At 50.5% G+C, this 18,442-nt stretch overlaps 1 protein-coding gene across 6 annotated transcripts in view; it reads left to right on the forward strand.

Moving 5' to 3' along the window:
* CTIF (cap binding complex dependent translation initiation factor) overlaps positions 1-18,442 on the forward strand; it is a 323,017-nt gene that overhangs the window by 206,257 nt on the left and 98,318 nt on the right. For 5 of the 6 annotated variants that reach the window (XM_070361994.1, XM_070361995.1, XM_070361999.1 and 2 more), the window contains exons 8-9: positions 13,743-14,235; positions 16,962-17,261. In XM_070361994.1, coding sequence (XP_070218095.1) covers positions 13,743-14,235; positions 16,962-17,261 — 793 coding nt within the window. The remainder of the gene's footprint in view (positions 1-13,742; positions 14,236-16,961; positions 17,262-18,442) is intronic. The other variant, XM_070362000.1, reaches the window with a different exon arrangement.

Genomic DNA, 18,442 nt, shown 5'->3' on the forward strand with positions numbered 1-18,442 from the left:
TGAGTGAGGATCTGGTGTTCCCATTCTGCAGGCAGGAATGCTGAGACATGGGGAGGTGGGTGCTTTGCCCAAGCTGCCCAGCTAATTGGTACAGTGAGCCCTGGATTTCCAGGGGGGTTGAGAGGAGGCCCTCAGAAATGCCCTGACTGTGGAGTGAGACTCAGAGACCCATCTAATAGCCCAGAGAAAGTGGTTTCCCCATGGCCCTCTCTGCTGCCCTAGGATAGAGGTGGGTGGAAGGAGCCCACAGCTCTTCCCCACCCAGAGTGCAGGGCTGAAGCCAGCGAGCCACCTGAAAACTCCAGCTCCCCCCAGCCCTGTCCCACGGGCCCTAGCCGCAGGAACTAGCAGACTGCGGTGGGGAAAGAACTGTTCCCAGCGCAGATGGAAACCCGAGGGCCACATGTGGCTTCTGTGGTTTGCCCCAGACGCACTGGAGCCAAGGCTGGAAGGCCGGATTTCCAAACCTCGACCCAGAACGCCCGGTCCAGAGCCCTCCCAGGCTTTCTCCTCTCTCGGGCCTCGCAGCCTCCTTTGTCCCCAGTGGCCTCCGGCTCAGCCTTTGTTTCTGCACCACACGTGTGGTGTGTGCCAAGCCCACGACCCCTCCCCCACTGGCCTTGGCCATGGCCTGGGGTTCTCCAGATTTGGGTTCCTTGTTCAGTGGTGGTGTGCGGGCTGCCCCACACCCTCAGGACTCAGGTGCGTGCAAGCATGCTCAGTTGCTCAGTTTGTGTGACTCTTTGGACCCTATGAACTGTACCCCACGGAAGTCCTCTGTTCGTGGGATTCTCCAGGCAAAAATACCGGAGTGGACTGCCATGCCACCCTCCAGGGAATCTTCCCGACCTAGGGGTCGAACCCAAGTCTCCTGCGTCTCCTGCACTGGCGGGCGGATTCTTTACCACTGTGCCACCTGGGAAACCCCAGAACCCTGGAACAGGCAGCAAAACCTTGAGGCAAGAGAGCATGGTGGTTGAGGGCACTCATTATCGGGCCAGACTACTTAGGTTCAAACCAAGTGCTGCTTCTTGCAAGCTGTGTGGCCTTAGGCAAGTACTCACCTTTCAGTGCCTCACTGATGTCTCTGTAAAGCAGAGTGAACAGCGGTCCTGCCCTCCTGGGGTAAATGAAAGCTGTGCTGGCCCGTGGTTAGCGCTCCGTACGTGTTAGCGTGTTTTCATTACTGTCGTTCTGCATCCTTGTGATTTCGGCTCCAGTCCTGTTCCTTGGGGCAGCCCTCCTGGCAGGGCTGGCTTCTCGGGTGTGCAGTCTGTGGTCTCACGCTGCGACTCACGCTCCCAAGGGCTGTGCTTGGGTTAATGCTCTGCTGTAGCTGCCAGGACAGTTTTTGAACAAGAGGCCCACATTTTTGTTTCTGCCAAGGGTCCCACAGATCATGGGGCCAGTCCTGTGTCCAGGATCAGACTAGAACAGACCTCTGTGCTATTCTCTGCCTCCCTTCTTCCATGACTCTTGTGCCTAGTTGTAGCCAGATACCTGTTTCTGTAATTAACGGAGCGGTGTCTCTCTCTCTGCGTGGATCCTAAGCTCTGTAAGGACACATCCCTGTGTCGGAGTCATCGCTGTGTCCCCAGGACCTGGCTCGCTGTGGGGCTCACTTCAGGCATGAATGAGTGCCCAGCCCCACCACAGATCCCTGGGGGAGATTTAGAAAAGGCTAGATGCTTTTAAGGGTGTGCAAGAGGAATGCACAAGGCCATAGGTGGCAGAGACTAGGGAAGCCAGACTCTGATCTCGTTAGGAGTTTAGAGATAGAGGAGGCATCCTGGGAGCTGGGGGAAGGCTTCTGGGCAGATCTGGCCCTCGAAGCCTGGGTAGGTTAGGAAAGGTGTTTAGAGACTCCTTAAAGCCAGCTGAACAGCTTTTGTCATACACACTGCCCCCAGCAACTCTCAGCTTCCCTCAGAGTGTTCCAGGAACTGCATGGCCTTGGGCAAGCCCATTGATACCTTTGCTTAACCTCCAGGCAGAGCCAAATCTCCCAACAAGTTTAATTAATGAAGCAATAAATGAATCTGCCTTTTTCCCCTCTTCCTTCTTTTGTTCATTCAGTTCTGTAGTTGGTGAGGAAAATCTTTTATCTGCCTCAGGGTCCAGAGTCAGACCCTCTCACTTCCATTCCAAGCATCCCTTTGGCCAGGTGACCATCTGGTTTCTAAAGCTTTCCGTCCGTTCCGTGGAAGATTGAGCTTCTTGCATGAACTTTTGCCTCAGCTATGCAGGGACCTCAGTCCTGAATCATTTCCTACCCGACTCTGAGCGAAAGGGGAGCCCTACAGTCTGCCGGAGTGGGAGCCTCTGAAGCTTGGCTGACCATCCACGGTGGCAAGAGTGTTCCTGAAGCACGTGATGCCGCTCGCGGGTTGTCGGGGGACCCAGTGTGGGACCGAGCTGGCCAGGGTGCTGCGGTCCCTGCATCCTGTGGATGGTGGCAATTACAGGCGGTTCCGTTGTCTAAGTGGCTAGTGATGCTCCGGTTCTCCAGACCTGAGACCTCCTGAGACCTCAGAATAGTCATGTGAAATCCAGTCATGCAGTGTCTCAGGCAGCACCTTACAGCAGAAACACAAATCCGAGGTCCGGGACAGACTTTGCCACTAACTAGCTGGACAGCCTGAAGGGGAGCGAAGCAAGCTCTCTGAGCCTTGGTTTTCTCATCCATAAGACTGTCGTGCTGGCCCCTGTATATATCTTCACAGCCACCTGTGAGCTGGAGGCCGGTACAGCTAGGGGACGGAGACACAGAGGGGTGAACTGCTGCACCCCCTGTCTCCCACCCCCGCCTGAGCCAGGCTCGGAGCTGGCTGTAGCCCCACAGACAGATAGACAGACAGACAGAGGAGGAGTGTCCTGCAGAGCAGACTCTGGATTTCCAACACCTCTTTCAGCCCCGAGTGTATCTCAGTGAACGCAGGCTACTCTGATCATTGTGGTTTAAACCAATGTCATGTCTCCCTCCGTTGGCTCCCTGAAGAGGGAAGTGCGTCTCCTCTGTGCTTTTCCTTGCTAAGCTTCCCATTCTCTGCAGACTGGGGCGCTGTGTGTGGCGGGCGGCCCTTGTTTCCGCGCCCCGCCTGCCTGCAGAGCTAAGCCAAGCGTCCCTCTCATTTCAGCGCAGCCCCTGCTCCGTCTCAGAGGCTGGGGCAGAGGAGGTGGGGCCCGTGTGGGGCGTGTGTAGGTGGGCAGGAATGGAGGCGCCTAAGCTAGTAATAAGCGGTCATCGCTTTTTCTGAAGGCAAGAAATATGAGCCCGTGCATAGTTTTCCAACCGCTTGCCCTTGGAATTTTGCTTTCAGAAATTTTTAAGCAGACCTACAAATTATGTGGTGAAGTGTCCGACATTGTGAGAACCATAATAAGTCGGTGGCCCTCTGAATATCTAGTTGGGAAAGATTATGAAATAAAAAGTGAACAGAGAGACGTTTGTCTGCCTTCGGACTGCTGTTAAAGTCGTTTTTAAAAACAAATCTGAAGTTATTCTCCCTACACCCACCTCCCAAAATGCAGCTGTGGTCTTCCGAGAACTTTTTTTTTTTTCCTTCTTAATAAAAGAGAGCAGTCTGAGAGTGAAACAAGACATCTGATTTCAGAACCCAAAGAAGAAAGAATAAACTAAATGAGTGATGGAAAAAGCATTCTGACAATTTCCATTCGCAAAAAAAAAACAAGCATTATTTTCCTAACAGCAGGTGTTGCCAGGAGCGCAAATGGAATATTAATCTTATCTCCTAAGCCACTCCCCCTGCCCCGCCCCCACCAGAGAAAGCTACCCCCCCACCCCGAGATTCGAACATCCTGAGCAGAAGTCCTGAGGAGGATTTTTGCCCTTTCTGGCTGGCACGGCTGCACGTCTAGTGTGTCTCCAAAACCTAGACCCACATATCCGGGGATCAGAGACAAAATGCGGCTTCCTTCCTCACCGCTGGGAGCAACAGCGGCTCATCCCCGATCAGCCAAACCTAAACCCACAGGTTTCGTGGTGAGCCGCCAGCTGGCCCCTGAAGGAAGGTATCGACGAAACCCAGGGCCAGCAAACACAGAAGAGAGGAGTTGGTTTTGGCTGGCTCAGCCAGCGACCGCTGACAAATATTTGTGAATGGCCAGAGCCGGGGAGCTGGGCCTCCATTGCTGGAGCCCGAGGCCCAGCCCCAAGTCTGGTCCGTGGGCTAAGGCCCTCAGTCCGTTCCCAGGCCAACGACATGGGCCTCATGCGGTCATCGACACAGCAGGTCTCCGTGGTAGCTCAGCCCTTCTCTACTGAGGGGGCTGGATCTGAGGGCACGTGGGAGACAGGAGGGTGGACGCTTGGGAGCCGTGACCCGCTGACTTGGCTGGACACACTCTTGAGAGCCTCTGGGAGGCCCTCTGCTGTGGGACTTCTCTTCAGTGAGCCTCAGTTGCCTTATCTGTAAAATGGGAAGAAAGGTTCTTAACTGACCTGCACATAGAGACCAGTCCCAACAGTCACTAACCCTGAAAACTAAGCAGGAAAAGGGGCTCCGTGCCCTGTGCCCCTCCTCCAGGGACATCTTCCCTGCCCTCCTAGGGGCCACCCAACCAACCTCATTTGCCATCTAGCCCATAGCAGCCCACCTCCTTTTGCATTCATGAGTCTTGTCTTCCCATTTAGGAGCAGACTCTCGAAGGTGGACCCCCAAGCCTCTGCTTCCCTCCTTCAGACATCTCTCCACATGTGCAAAGGAGCTGCCACTCAGGCAGAATGAGTCTGAGAACACCCACTGGTGCTCAGCAACCTGGGGCATTCTTCCTGGTCACTGCTTTGTTGACAGGACTGGCTGGCTCCAAGGTCTTTTTTTTATTTGGCTGCTTTGGGTCCTAGTTGCAGCACGAAGGATCTTCACTGGGGCACACAGCCTCTTCAGTTGTGGCAGGCAGGGTCAGTAGTTGTGGCCTGCGGGCTTAGTTGCCCTGTGGCGTGTGGGATCTTAGTTCCCCAACCAGTGATCAAACCTGAGTCCCCTGCACTGCAAGGCAGATTCTTAACCACTGGACCCCAGGGAAGTCCCTCCAAGGTTTTTTGAACCAGAAGAACATGGAATTCCAGGCTCCACACAATTTCCAGAAAACAGTAGCAGAAGTTCTGCAAGACCTAGGCTGATTTCTTTCCAAGATCTTGACCACCACGTAGAAATTACCTCTTTTCTCCTCTGGGTGGGAAGAGGTAGGATTTTTTGAGAGGTGGGGAGGAGGACTGGGAGGATGCTGGGCAGAAAGAGGGGAATTCCTGATACAGCAAATGGGAAGCCAGTTTCAAGACAGATCCTGGGAAGGCCTTGGTCAACTGTCCTTTGGGGGCCATTCTTTGGGCCATAGCTGCAGGCAGCACAAAAATTCTAAATAAGGATGGCAGAAGTTGTGAGAATCAAGCATAATCTGCCAGGGAATTTCCAAGGTTCTTCTCTGGGCTTAAAAATTACTCACACTCAAAGAACAAAGAGAGTGGAAGGAAAAAAGGTCAATCATTGTAAAATAGCTATTTAAAATCATAAAAGATGATGCCGTTTAAGTGGTGCCTTCAGTATGTCAGCAAATTTGGAAAACTCAGCAGTGGCCACAGGAATAGAAAAGGTCAGTTTTCATTCCAGTCCCAAAGAAAGGCAGTGCCAAAGAATGTTTAAATTACTGTACAGTTGCACTCATTTCACATGCTAGCAAACTTATGCTCAAAATCCTTCAACCTAGGCTTCAGCAGTTCATGAACCGAGAGCTTCCAGATGTATAAGCTGAGTTTAGAAAAGGCAGAGGAACCAGAGACCAAATTGCCAACATTTGCTGGATCATGGAGAAAGCAAGAGAATTTCAGAAAAACATCTACTTCATTAACTACGCTAAAGCTTTCGACTGCGTGGATCACAACAAACTGTGGAAAATTCTTGAAGAGATGAGAATACCATACCACCTTACCTGTCTCCTGAGAAAGCTGTATGTGGATCAAGAAGCAACAGTTAGGACTGGACATGGAATAACTGGTTGATTCAAAATTGGAAAAGGAGTACAAGTCTGTGTAGTGTTCCCCTACTTATTTAACTTCTATGCAGAGTACATCATGTGAAATGCAAGGCTGGATGAATCACAAGCTGGAATTAAAGACTGCCAGGAGAAACATCAACAACCTCAGATATGCATATGATACTACTCTAATGGCAGAAAGTAAAGAGGAACTAAAGAGCCTCTTGATGAGGGTGAAAGGGGACAGTGAAAAAGCTGGCTTGAAAGTCAGCATTCAAAAAAACTAAGATCATGTCATCCAGTCTCATCACTTCAGGGCAAATAGAAGGGGGAAAAATGGAAACAGTGACAGACTTTATTTTCATGGGCTCCAGAATCACTACGGACAGTGTCTGCAGCCATGAAAAGACACTCAGAAGGAAAGCTATGACAAATCTATATAGCGTATTAAAAAGCAGAGACATCACTTTGCTGACAAAAGCCTGTCTAGTCAAAGCTATGCTTTTTCCAGTAGTCATGGATGTATGTGAGAGTTGAACCAAAAGAAGGCTGAGCGCCGAAGAATTGATGCTTTTGAACTGTGGTGTTGGAGAAGACTGTTGAGAGACCCTTGGACAGCAAGAAGATCAAACCAGTCAATCCTAAAGGAAATCAACCCGGAATTTTCATTGGAAGAACTGATGCTAAAACTGAAACTCCAATACTTTGGCCACATGATCCAAAGTGCTGACTCATTGGAAAAGACCCTGATGCTGAGAAAGATTGAAGGCCAAAAGGAGAAGAGGGCAGCAGAGGATGAGATGGTTAGATAGCATCACTGACTCAGTGGACACGAATCTGAGCAAGCTCCTGGAGATGGTGAAGGACAGAGGAGCCTGTCGTGCTCCAGTCCGTGAGGTTGTAAAACATCCGACACAACTTAGCAACAACAACAAAATTAAAAACAAAACTTAGAACAAAAACAAAATTAAAAAAATAAAAGTAGGGAGAATTTAGAAAAAGTCTCAACAAAAAGTCCTGGGGAGTTGGTGGGCCATGGAATTTCGTCTGCTTTCCCAGGGCTTCTCCAAATGAGGGGGTCCAGACCCCTGAGCTGACCTGTGTCTCAGGCGTCCAGCACATGTGAAGGCAGCTGGTGGCCTTGGGAGGAGCCCAGCTCAGTGAGTCACCTTGCTGGTGGGGCCCAGCTTGTCGCTGTTGCCCTTTGCCCAGGTGCCCATGCTGATGGATTCCCCTGCTATGAATGCAAACTGACCTTCTTCCAGAACTTAGTGTTAGGCCCATGCTGATTCCTGTTTCGAATGAGACTGTTAGGGAAGGAAACTGAGGCCTTAGGCCTGTCGGTGGTGGTGGTAGAGGGGGGCTTGGATGAAGGAGCTGCCTCTTTTGACTCTGTGCTATGCCATGCTAAGTCACTTTAATCCTGTCCAACTCTGTGCCACGCTGTGGACTGTAGCCCGCCAGGCTCCTCTGTCCCTGGGATTCTCCAGGCAAGAATACTGGAGTGGGTTGCCATTCCCTTCTGCAGGGGGTCTTCCCGACCCAGGGATAGAACCCGCGTCTTCTTATGTCTAACCTGCATGGGCAGGCGGGTTCTTCACCTCTAGCGTCACCTGGGAGGCCCTATTGACCCAAATTATTAAAATAAACACATCTAAAACCCCTGGATTTTTATGTATACAGTCAAACACAAGAGAACACTGAAGGGCAGAGAGAAGGCAGACTGGCTGGGGACCTTGGCCCCGAGAGGTGACACAGCAGTGAGTGAGTTTTCTTCTAAGCCTCATTAATCTCAGACTTGGAGTGAAAGTATTTGGCAACCTAGAAACACCCACAGGTGCAGACAGACCAAAATGGCCCCAATGGAAGCCTGCCGTCTGCAGCCAGCAAACCAGAAAGGAGCAGCCTCTCAAGACAGAGAACTCTTGGGCAGAAGCTGCTCTACTTCAGACAAATGCCCTAGGAAAAACTAGCTCCATCCCACCTGTGCCAGAAGGGACAAATGAAGGATCAGGATGCCACCTTCGCCAGGCTGTGATGAGGCACCCAGAGCCCACCAGGGCGGGGTCAGGGAAGCCGAGTGGGCAGCTGGGACTCATGCCTGGGAGTCACTGACCGGCCCTGCCTCTGTGTCAGTGGAGGCCACGTGGGGAGCGGCAGGGAGGTGCCCTTCTCCTCCTTGCCAAGGAGCTGTCTGTGTGAGGACCCAGAACCCCACCATGGGCAGCATGAAAGAATACACCCCCTTGCTGCTTCAAAGAAGGCCTGGTGGGGAACCTGACTTCTGCCCCTACCCTGCAGTAATGAGACGGTGCAGCTCTTTCTACTACCAGACCAAGGTCAGAGGACACCAGCAGAAGAAGCCAGCCAAACAGGAAGAGTTGATTAAGTCGAATCTCATAATACCCAACCTGTCCAGCTTTCAACCAAAAATCTCCTGTCAGACCAAAGCCTTGAAAGATCTCACTTGAATGAAAAAAGACAATACATGTCAATACCGAAATAACAGAAATGTTAGAATTGTGTGACAAAGATTTTAAAGCAGTCGGCATAAAAATGCTTCAAAGAGCAACTCCAAACCCTCTTGATACAAAAAAAAAAAAATATATATATATGTCTTGGCAAAGAAGTAGGAGATATAACAAAGCATCAAATGAAAACTTCAGAGTTAAAGGAAAACTCAGTTGGATGGACTCAACACCCAAATGGAGGACCCAAAGGGAAGAACCAGTGTCCTGGAAAAGAAACAATAGAAATGATCTAGTCTGAGCAACAGTGAGAAAATAGAAAAGAATGAAGTGAGCTTCACAGACCTAGAGGACCATAACCAAAAATCAAACAGGCGGGTCATCCGGGAGGTAGCAGAAAAAAAGGGTGTAACTGAAAGTGACCCAAAGAAACAATGGTTGAAAACTTCTCATGCATTGCTAGTGGGAATGTAAAATGGTACAGCCTGTATGGAAAACAGTTTGATAACTTCTTTAAAAATTAAATATGCAATTATCTTTCAACACATCAGCGGTGCTCACAAGCATTTATTCAAAAGCAATGAAAACTATGTCCACACAGAAACCTGTGAACAGATTTTCCTAACTGCTTTCTGCACAATAGCCAATAATTGGAAACAACCCAGATGTCCTTCAGTGGGTAAATGACTAAACTCGCTGATATATCGACACCACGGAACACGACTCAGCAGTGAAAAAGGAACAGCTGTGGATACATGCAATCACCTGGATGGATTACCAGGGAATTATACTAAGCGAAAAAAGCCAATCCCATTGGGTCACATACTGTATGTATATAACATTCTTGAGATGATAAAATGGTAGAAATGGAAACTAGATTAGTTGTTGCGAGGGGCTAAGGAGGGAGGGAAGTAAGTGTGTCTGTGAAAGGGCAACACAGCACAGGAGATGGTGGTGATGGAAATACTCTATATCTTGGCTGCTGCTGCTAAGTCGCTTCAGTCGTGTCCGACTCTGTGCGACCCCATAGACGGCAGCCCACCAGGCTCCCCCGTCCCTGGGATTCTCCAGGCAAGAACACTGGAGTGGGTTGCCATTTCCTTCTCCGATGCATGAAAGTGAAAAGTGAAAGGGAAGTCGCTCAGTCGTGTCCGACCCTCAGCAACCCCACGGACCGCAGCTTTCCAGGCTCCTCTGTCCATGGGATTTTCCAGGCAAGAGTACTGGAGTGGGGTGCCATTGACTGAGTCAGTGTCAAAATCCTGGTTGTGATCTTGAACTATAGTTTTGCAAGATGTTACCATGGAAAGAAGCTGGGAAAAGGATACAAAAAAGTCTCTTTGTATTCTTTCTTACAACTGCATGTGAATCTATAATTATCCCACAATAAAAAGTTTAGAAAAATAATTTATGTTCATTTAGAAAACACAAATGAAGAAGAAAAATCCTCATCCCATCCCCCAGGGATAATGACTGTTAGCATTCTGTTGAGTGTCCTTCCAGATTTTTCTGTGCATAGAAACACTTGCCATGAAAACTGGCACTGTGCTGCACACACATCACACCCGGCCCGAGGGAGCCTTCTCACCATGTTCGTTGTTTCACTGTCGGTTTTTATCTGTTCTAAACACAACTGTGATGAACATCCCTATGCTTTGATAATTTCCTTTGGATAAATTGTCACAAGTGGATACATTGCAAAGGCTAGCGGTTTACATGTTATAGAGGCTTTTGTAACAAATTGTTGAATTTTCCTCCAAAAACATACTAATTTCTGCTTCTAATATACAGCGTGTTATAAGTTACTGTTTGTGTGGAAACAAAAAGAAACCTATATACTTGTCTCTCACTTGGCCACTTTATTTTTTAAATTTTTTTAAAAGTGCTTTTTAACACATTTATTATTTTCGGCCGTACTGAGTCTTCATTGCGGTGGGTGCTTTTCTCTATTTGCAGTGAGTGAGGAGCTCCTCTTCGTGTGGTGCATGGACTTCTCTCCCTGGTGCCTTCTGTGCAGCACAGGCTGTAGATGTGTGGGCTTCAGTAGCTGAGGTTCCCAGGCTCTAGAGCACAGGCTCAGAAGCTGTGGCTCAGGGGCTTAGGTATTCTGCAGCATGTGAGATCTTTCCAGACCAGGGATTGAGCCTGTGCCTCCTTCATTGACAGGTGGATTCTTTACCACTCAGCCACCAGGGAAACCCTCGCTTAACAATTTTAACTCCCCCTGAAAACCCTGCCACCTAGGGAAAGCTTTTCTTTTAATTTTTTAATTTTTATACAATGTTTAAAAGTTACTTTCTCTTTACAATTATTGCAAAATATGGATTATATTCCCCAAGTTGTATAGCACATGCTTGAGCTTATTTCACACCCAAGAGATTGTGCCTCCCACTCCCCTACCCTTATATAGCCCTTCCCCACTGGTAACGACTAGTTTGTTCTCTACACCTGTGGGTCTGTTTCTTTATTTTGACCACACGAGAGATCGAACCTGTGCCCCTTGCAATGCAAGGGCAGAGTCCTAACTACTGGATCACCAGGGAAGTCCCTGTTGTTTTTAGTTATATTCATTAGTCGTTGTATTTTTTAGATTCTACATATAAGCGATGTATCAAGTATTTCTGTCTTTTCCCTCTTAGTATAATGCGATATATCAAGTATTTCTGTCTTTTCCCTCTCAGTATAATGCGATATATCAAGTATTTCTCTCTGTCTTTTCCCTCTTAGTATAATGCCCTCCATGTCCATCCATGTTGTTACATATGCAAATAGTCATCGTTTTTTCGTGGCTGAGTAGTATTCCATTGTGTATATACCACAGCTTCTGTTGATGAACACTTAGGTTGTGTCCATGTCTTGGCAATTACAAATAATGCTGCTAGGGAACATTGAGGTGCATATATCTTTTCAAATTAGTGGTTTTGGTTTTTTCAGATATACACACAGGAGTGGAGTTGCTGGGTTATATGGTAGCTCTGTGTTTTATTTTTTGAGAAACTTCCATGCTCTTTTCCACTGTGGCTGCACCAATTAATATTCCCACTAACGCTGTACAAGAGTTCCCTTTTCTGCACATCCTCACCAACATTTGATACCGGTAGAAGGGAAAAGCTTTTCAGTGAAAAAAATTTCATTAATTTTAATGGGAAAATGATCCATTTAACCCCAAACCCAGGATACCCCCAAATTTTCAGAGATACAAAATTATCAAGTGAACATCAAAATTGAGTTTATATAAGTAATAATAATTTTAGAGCAAGTAAACACAGTTTGTTCATAAAATGCAGTGCAGTGAAGGTCTGTTGTATTGGGCAAAGAGATGGATCACAGAACGGGTTGGGAGCCTCATTTGCTAGAATGTGGAGCTTCTCTCCATAAACTTTCTTCACTCACTTTACAAGTTTGAGAGGCTCATGTTTATCCTGTTCTCCAGCTGCACTTCAAATAAGGTTATGACATGGAAAACACCATTAGGGCAAAACAGGTGGGATGCAGGAGCACTTCAGTGATGGAAGCAGCCCTTTGGTGCAAGACTAAAGGGTCCCCAGGATACCCCCCACCCCCTTGCTGTCTTTTAGTCTGCAGATCAAAACATTTGGGGTTTGTCCCATGATGCACAGCCCAGATTTGTTCTGTATGAGAATCTCTGGCTTCCCTGACAGCTCAGCTGGTAAAGAATCTGCCTGCAATGCAGGAGACCCCAGTTCGATTCCTGGGTCGGAAAGATCCATTGGAGAAAAGATAGGCTACCCACTCCAGTATTCTTGGGCTTCCCTTATGGCTCAGCTGGTAAAGAATCTGCCTGCAATGCGAGAGACCTGGGTTCGATCCCTGGGTTGGGAAGATCCCCTGGAGAAGGAAAAGGCTACCCATTCCAGTATTCTGGCCTAGAGAATTCCATGGACTGTATAGTCCATAGGGTTGCAAAGAGTCGGACACGACTGAGTGCCTTTCACTTACTCAAGGACCAGACTCTCTTCTTTGAAAGCGTCAAGTAAATCAGTGAGCCTGTTTGCCGAAAACTATCATGTTAAATATCACGTCTGTAGCCCAAGGCTCGGGCTCCCATAACGTGATAGCAGCAGATTGAGGCCCACCCTAACAGCTCCATTTTAACTTAATCACATCTTTAAAGGCGCTCACTCCAAATGCAGTCACATTCTGAGGTCCCAGGGGTTGAGGCCTCAACATACGAATTTGGAGGGAACACAGTTCAGCCTGTAATAATTTCTTATAGCATTTTTAAAAATTGTTTATTTATTTATGTTTGGCTTCGTTTGGGTCTTTGTTGCTGCACAGACTTCCTCTAGTTGCGGTGGTCGGGGCGATGGCTGCTCTCTAGTTGCACAGGGTTCTCATGCCGGTGGCTTCCCTTGTCGCAGAGCTCACAAGGGCATTCAGGCTTCAGTAGTTTAAGCTCACAGGCTCACGACTGTGGTGCACAGGCTTAGCTGCTCCGTGACACGTAGGATCTTCCTGGAACAGGGATTGAACCTGTGTTCCCTGCATTGGCAGGCAGATTCTTAACCACTAGACCACCAGGGAAGTCTTCTTATAGCATATTTTGTTTGTGGGTTGGGGGTGAAAATGTCAGTGTACCTAAAGAAAGGTTGTTTAACAAATGGTATAACTGTTCACAGGCCATGATGGTTAAAACGTCATTAATAGAATGCTTGTTATCTGATGCTTCTCTTGTGGTTCAGCTGGTAAAGAATCCACCTGTGAGGCGGGAGACCTGGGTTCGATCCCTGGGTTGGGAAGATCCCCTGGAAAAGGGAAAGGCAACTCACTCTGGTGTTCTGGCCTGGAGAATTCCATGGACTGTATAGTCGGACACAACTGAGCGACTCACTTTCACTGTCCAGTGTAGTTCTGTGTACACATCTTTACTGGAACAAGCATAGAATGCGTTCAGAAAATGGGAATGGTTGCTTCAAGAAACATACTGGGTGTCTGGGGACAGTCAGGAGGGTTCACTGTATACTCTAATTGTATCACTTTAAATTTGTTTCCTACACATGTATTAATGCATATTCTAATAAGGAAATAAAATACTGATTTTAAGTCAAGAGTTGACTTAAATCCTGAGTGATCATAGGGACCTATCTGTCATATTCTCTCCTGTAACCCCAGGCCCCTTTGCAGAGCCTGGTGCATAGGAGGCCTTCAGTGAGAGTACTGAGGGAATGAAGAAATCAATTCCTCTGCAGGTATTTGGACATAGGGACCCTGGCCAGCGGCCCCAGTGACCCTCTCTTGTCTTTCCCCTTTGTTTGGCAGGCGGCAGCAGAGACCCCCAGGAGGGAACAAGCCCCAGCAGCACGGTGACCACCCACCGGGCAGTGCCAAACACAATAGGGACCACCAGAAATCCTACCAGGGGGGCTCGGCGCCCCACCCCTCAGGGAGGTCCAGCCACCACGGCTACAGCCAGAACCGGCGCTGGCACCACAGCAACACGGAGCATCCTTCCAGCGACAAGGGGAGGGCAGGTGCCCACCGCAACGCCAAAGAGACCGTGCCCACAGAGAGCCCCAGACTCGAGGATGCCCTGGGGGACGCTGGGCATGGCGGCCTCGAGTCCCCTCGCAGCCCCGATGCCCTGGCCCCAGCAGCTTCCGAGAGGCTCACCCTGCTGCAGCCGGGGTGTCCAGAGGCCGAGATAAAGCTTAAAGACAGTATTATTCCCGAGCGCGGCGGGGAGCGCCCCAAAATTACCCTGCTCCAGTCTTCCAAAGACAGGCTGCGGCGAAGGCTGAAAGAAAAGGTACCGGTAATTGAATTTTCCTTGTTCTCTTGTACCAGGGAGGACAGCACGAGGTAGGCACCTGGGCGGAGGGCTTGGGGGTGGGGGCCTGGGGAGCCGGGTGCAGGCAGAGACCCGCACCTGCTCTCTGCCCAAGAGACCCCTGGTCTCCAGAAGGCAGACCTGTGGCCAGCTCTGCATGCGGACTCCCTCCAGCACAGCACGTTCCACCCTCCAGGAGGCTCAGCTGGACACCTGGTACCAGCCCCCAGCCTGAGAAGGGAGGGTGGGGGAAGAGGCGTGTGCCTCCAGGTGATGGGAGGGCAGCAGAGAAGGCCTGGTGTCCCCCACCAGCATTATCTGGGGGCAGATGCCGCCCTGTCAGTGCTAAAGGGCATCTGGGGAAAACACAGAGCCTATGAGATAAGAATGCTTCTCCCCAAGATGAGTACCAGGCAGGCTGTGCTCCCTGCCAGGGGAGAGCAAAGGTGAGTTGGACAGAGTGCAGCAGGCTGACATCAGCCTTGCCACTCCCCTCCCCCACCAACCAGCAGCAGGGATGGGACGGGGGCAAGATTTAAGGAGGCACTCACTCTCACATTGCTCAGGTGGCCATCCTGCACAGGCATAGCCCTGAGAAGGAGGGCCTCCTTAAATTTGGAATGAGCATCTCATTCCTCACCCTACTGCTGGGCCTGGCCTCCAGAGCCTGGTTCACACATTCAGGAAGAGATGCCCCGAGCCTCCAGAGGAGAGCTGGGGCTCTGTCCCTGGCAGCGTTAGGTCCACTCTGCTCACTCTAGCTCCCCATCCCCAGCCACGGGTGCAAGTAAGGTCACCTTGGAGAAGAAGTGTTCCCAGGAAAGGCCAGCTTGCCTCCAGCTTTCCCAGGCGTGGGGAGGCTACATGGAGTCCTCCTTGTGGGGCTTCTGCGGAGCTCGAAGTTTCAGGCTTCTCCCCAGCCTCTCTCTCCTGCCTTCTCTCCTCCAACTTTCACCTCCGAGGGCCAGGTCCACGCCCAATCAGGACAAGGCAGGTCAGACCTCTTCCCCGCTCAATTCCTGAAGCTGACATGCTGCTCCTGGTGTCCCTTACAGCCCCAAGTGCCCACCCATACTCCCCACAGGGCAGGTGCTGTGAGGTCCTAGAGAAAAGCATCCTTCATTTCCTTACGTCCCAAAGGTAGGAGCCTGGAGAGGTTCTCAAGTGTACTCCGTGTGTGGTCTCTGCCTGAAAAGTTTCCTGGACAGATTGCTTCAGTCCAGCCAGAAAGAGAATTGCTAAGTTCTCTTCGGTTCTGCTAAATGCAGCTGTGGTGCCACAGAGTGAAACAACACAGGCTTTAGAGTCAAGCAAACCAGCTGGGTCCTCACTCTGCCTTTGATTGGCTAGGTGGCCTTGGGCAAGCCACCTCGCCTCTCTGTGGCCCCAGTGTACCCATCTGTAAAATGGGTGTCGCACCGTGGTGTAATGCCGCCTTGTAGACGGACTGAAGGTCAAATGTCATAACCTGTCAGAAGACCCTTGTGGGTGATTATTCTACATACTGACCACTATTCCTGCCCGTGGTTGGGATGGGGCAGGAAGAGAGAGATAGAACGGATAAGGTAGATCCCTGATGCCCGTATTTCAGCTGCAAAGACTCCCCTCAGGTCCAGCCTCCTGAACTCCTGGATCAGGAGGACGTGGGCTCAGGCAATGGCAGGACTCAAAGAAAGCTATATAGACCATCTAATCTAACCTCCTCATGTATCTGGGAGGAAACTGAAGCCCAGGGAGTGAAGCCAGTTCCCAGAGCCATCCCACTAGAGACAGACTAGGTTCGAGAGCCCCGGGCTGAGCCTCCCGCCCAGGATTCTTCTGTTGATGACAGAATGGCAAACGTGGGCCCCCCTCTGTGTCCCTGACCCTGCCCTTCAACCCTGGTTTCATCCCAGCAGTTAAGTCCATCACTTGTGGCCACCAGTCTCCTGTGTTTGAGTACATACTTCTGAGACTGTCAGATCCATTTTCTTCCTCCTGCAGCGCAGGTTTGGTCCTAGTTGTAGTGAAACCTCTAGTGGGTGTAGGGTTTTTCCTCTGAAATTTCCCTCCGAGAAGCGCCAGTTGTTTCTGCGGCACTTCGGAGGATTCCTTAGTGTGCAGTACTTGTTGTAAAAAGCCAGCACACAATGCCAAGGCCATGTCACAGGGCTCCCTGTACCCAGAGAGCATGACAGTCCTCGGGCTGAAGTCCATCGTGAGTCCAGAGCCAAGAGTCTGGAGGACTAGATGTAGCCACTCTGTGGGCACCTTTAACCAACACAGCAGGCATTTGGGATGCCACCTCCTTCCTGACCTACTCTTCCTACCCATGTTTTCTCTTGGCCCAATTTCTTATCTGTTAGTTTATATCTTCTTTAATAAGCCCCATTAAATCATTTCTACATTGAGACATCTGATGGACAGGTAGATCCAACAAAGCAAGCCAATGTGTATGAGAAACCTGGTTAAGAGCTAGAGCTCACAAAAAAAGGGTCCACCCAGGGGTCACAGGGGCCGAGCAGAAGGGGAACAGGGAACCTGGGGCCCGAGGGTCCTTGGTGGAGGTCGGGTCCCAAGGGGATCAGACCGCCGGTTCTAGAAGTGACACGGGTCCTTTCTGAGTGTGTCAGTCCTCCCTGCATGGAAGCCTGGAAACCCTCGGCGGAAACCCGGGCCCCACTCAGACACCGCTCGATTTGTCCCCTACGCCTCCCCCCACCCCCCACCAGGATGAAGTGGCCGTGGAGACCACCAGCCCTCAGCAGAACAAGATGGACAAGCTGATCGAGATTCTGAACAGCATGCGGAACAACAGCACCGACGTGGACGCCAAGCTCACCACCTTCATGGAGGAGGCCCAGAACTCCACCAACTCGGAGGAGATGCTGGGGGAGATCGTACGCACCATCTACCAGAAGGCCGTGTCCGACCGCAGCTTCGCCTTCACGGCCGCCAAGCTCTGCGACAAGATGGCGCTCTTCATGGTGGAGGGGACCAAGTTCCGCAGCCTGCTGCTCAACATGCTGCAGGTAACGGGGCGACAGCTGCGCCTCCCGCCCCGCCCGCCGTGGGCCGGCTCCGGAGAGAGGGCTGCGGATTCTGACCACGGTTGGGCTGCTCCCGAGTTCCACCCTTGCCCGATTAATTATAGAAAATAAAAAGGCACTCAGAGGGCAAGAGATGAGTGGCCAGATTTGCGTGTGTTTGTGTGAGGGCTCCATGGTTACGGTGGGCCAATATAATTTTATAGGTGCTTCCTGCGTAACCAGCCTTCCCCTCTATTTCCATGATAAGAGGGCTGCCTCTTGTCTTAGACCCGTTCTGTGCTTTGACCTCTCCGTGTTCCAGCGGAACGTGCCGTGGACTTTTCTTTTCCTTCTCCTCCTCCCCCCTCCCCAGGACCACCCCCAGGCCCTGCAGGTGACACGCTGCTTGTAGGTGGTGCTGAGATAGGTCTCAGCAAAAGGCATAGAGCAAAAGGGCTTTGAGTTGCGAAGCTGCAGTCTGTCTGCTGACGCGCTGGGCTTGAAACCTCTTCTGGGGCAGAGAGGTCAAAGGCCGTCTCGTTTCTTGGTGCCTCCCCACTCCAATCCCCTCTACCCGGAGAGCTTACTCCTTCCCCTCCCCTTCCTTCCTTTGTGGGTGCCGATGTCCAGCGATGGTTTTACTGGGGTGTGTAATGGGCGTGGGCCCTTAAACTGAGTGCAGGGCTGTGTGATCTCCCAGGTGGGGAGCTGAAGCCTGTCTCTCTTCACCATGGTCACAAGGGAACCGGTCCCAGCACTGGTGGCATCGTGGAGAGGCAGCAGGTGGCATAGGATGGCGGCCGTGCCAGGCCTGGGACTGTCCTTGGAGACTCTCGGCTGGGGAAAAAGTCATCTCTGCTCCTCCTCTGTACCTTAGACGGGTTGAGATATGCATTGAGTTTCAGCCCAGGTAGGGTAAAACAGGAGCTTGGAAGTTCCGGAAGTAGGATTACAGAGCCGGAAGAAACACCTGCAGGTCTTTCTTAAGGATGGTGAGTGACCGTGTAATAGATCATCCGAACCGTGACATTTCTGAGAGTCAGGGGCTGTATTCGTCATCAGGCCTAGACCCCCCGGTGTCGACCAGGACATGTGGTCACCCTGGTCTTAGCCACCTGATTTTTCAGTCTCTGCCGTCCCTTCCCCAGGAACAGTGAGGGAGGAGCCCCCTCCGAAGGCTGCCC

This window comes from Bos mutus, chromosome 24 (assembly GCF_027580195.1).
Source record: "Bos mutus isolate GX-2022 chromosome 24, NWIPB_WYAK_1.1, whole genome shotgun sequence".
Classification (NCBI taxonomy): Eukaryota; Metazoa; Chordata; class Mammalia; order Artiodactyla; family Bovidae; genus Bos; species Bos mutus.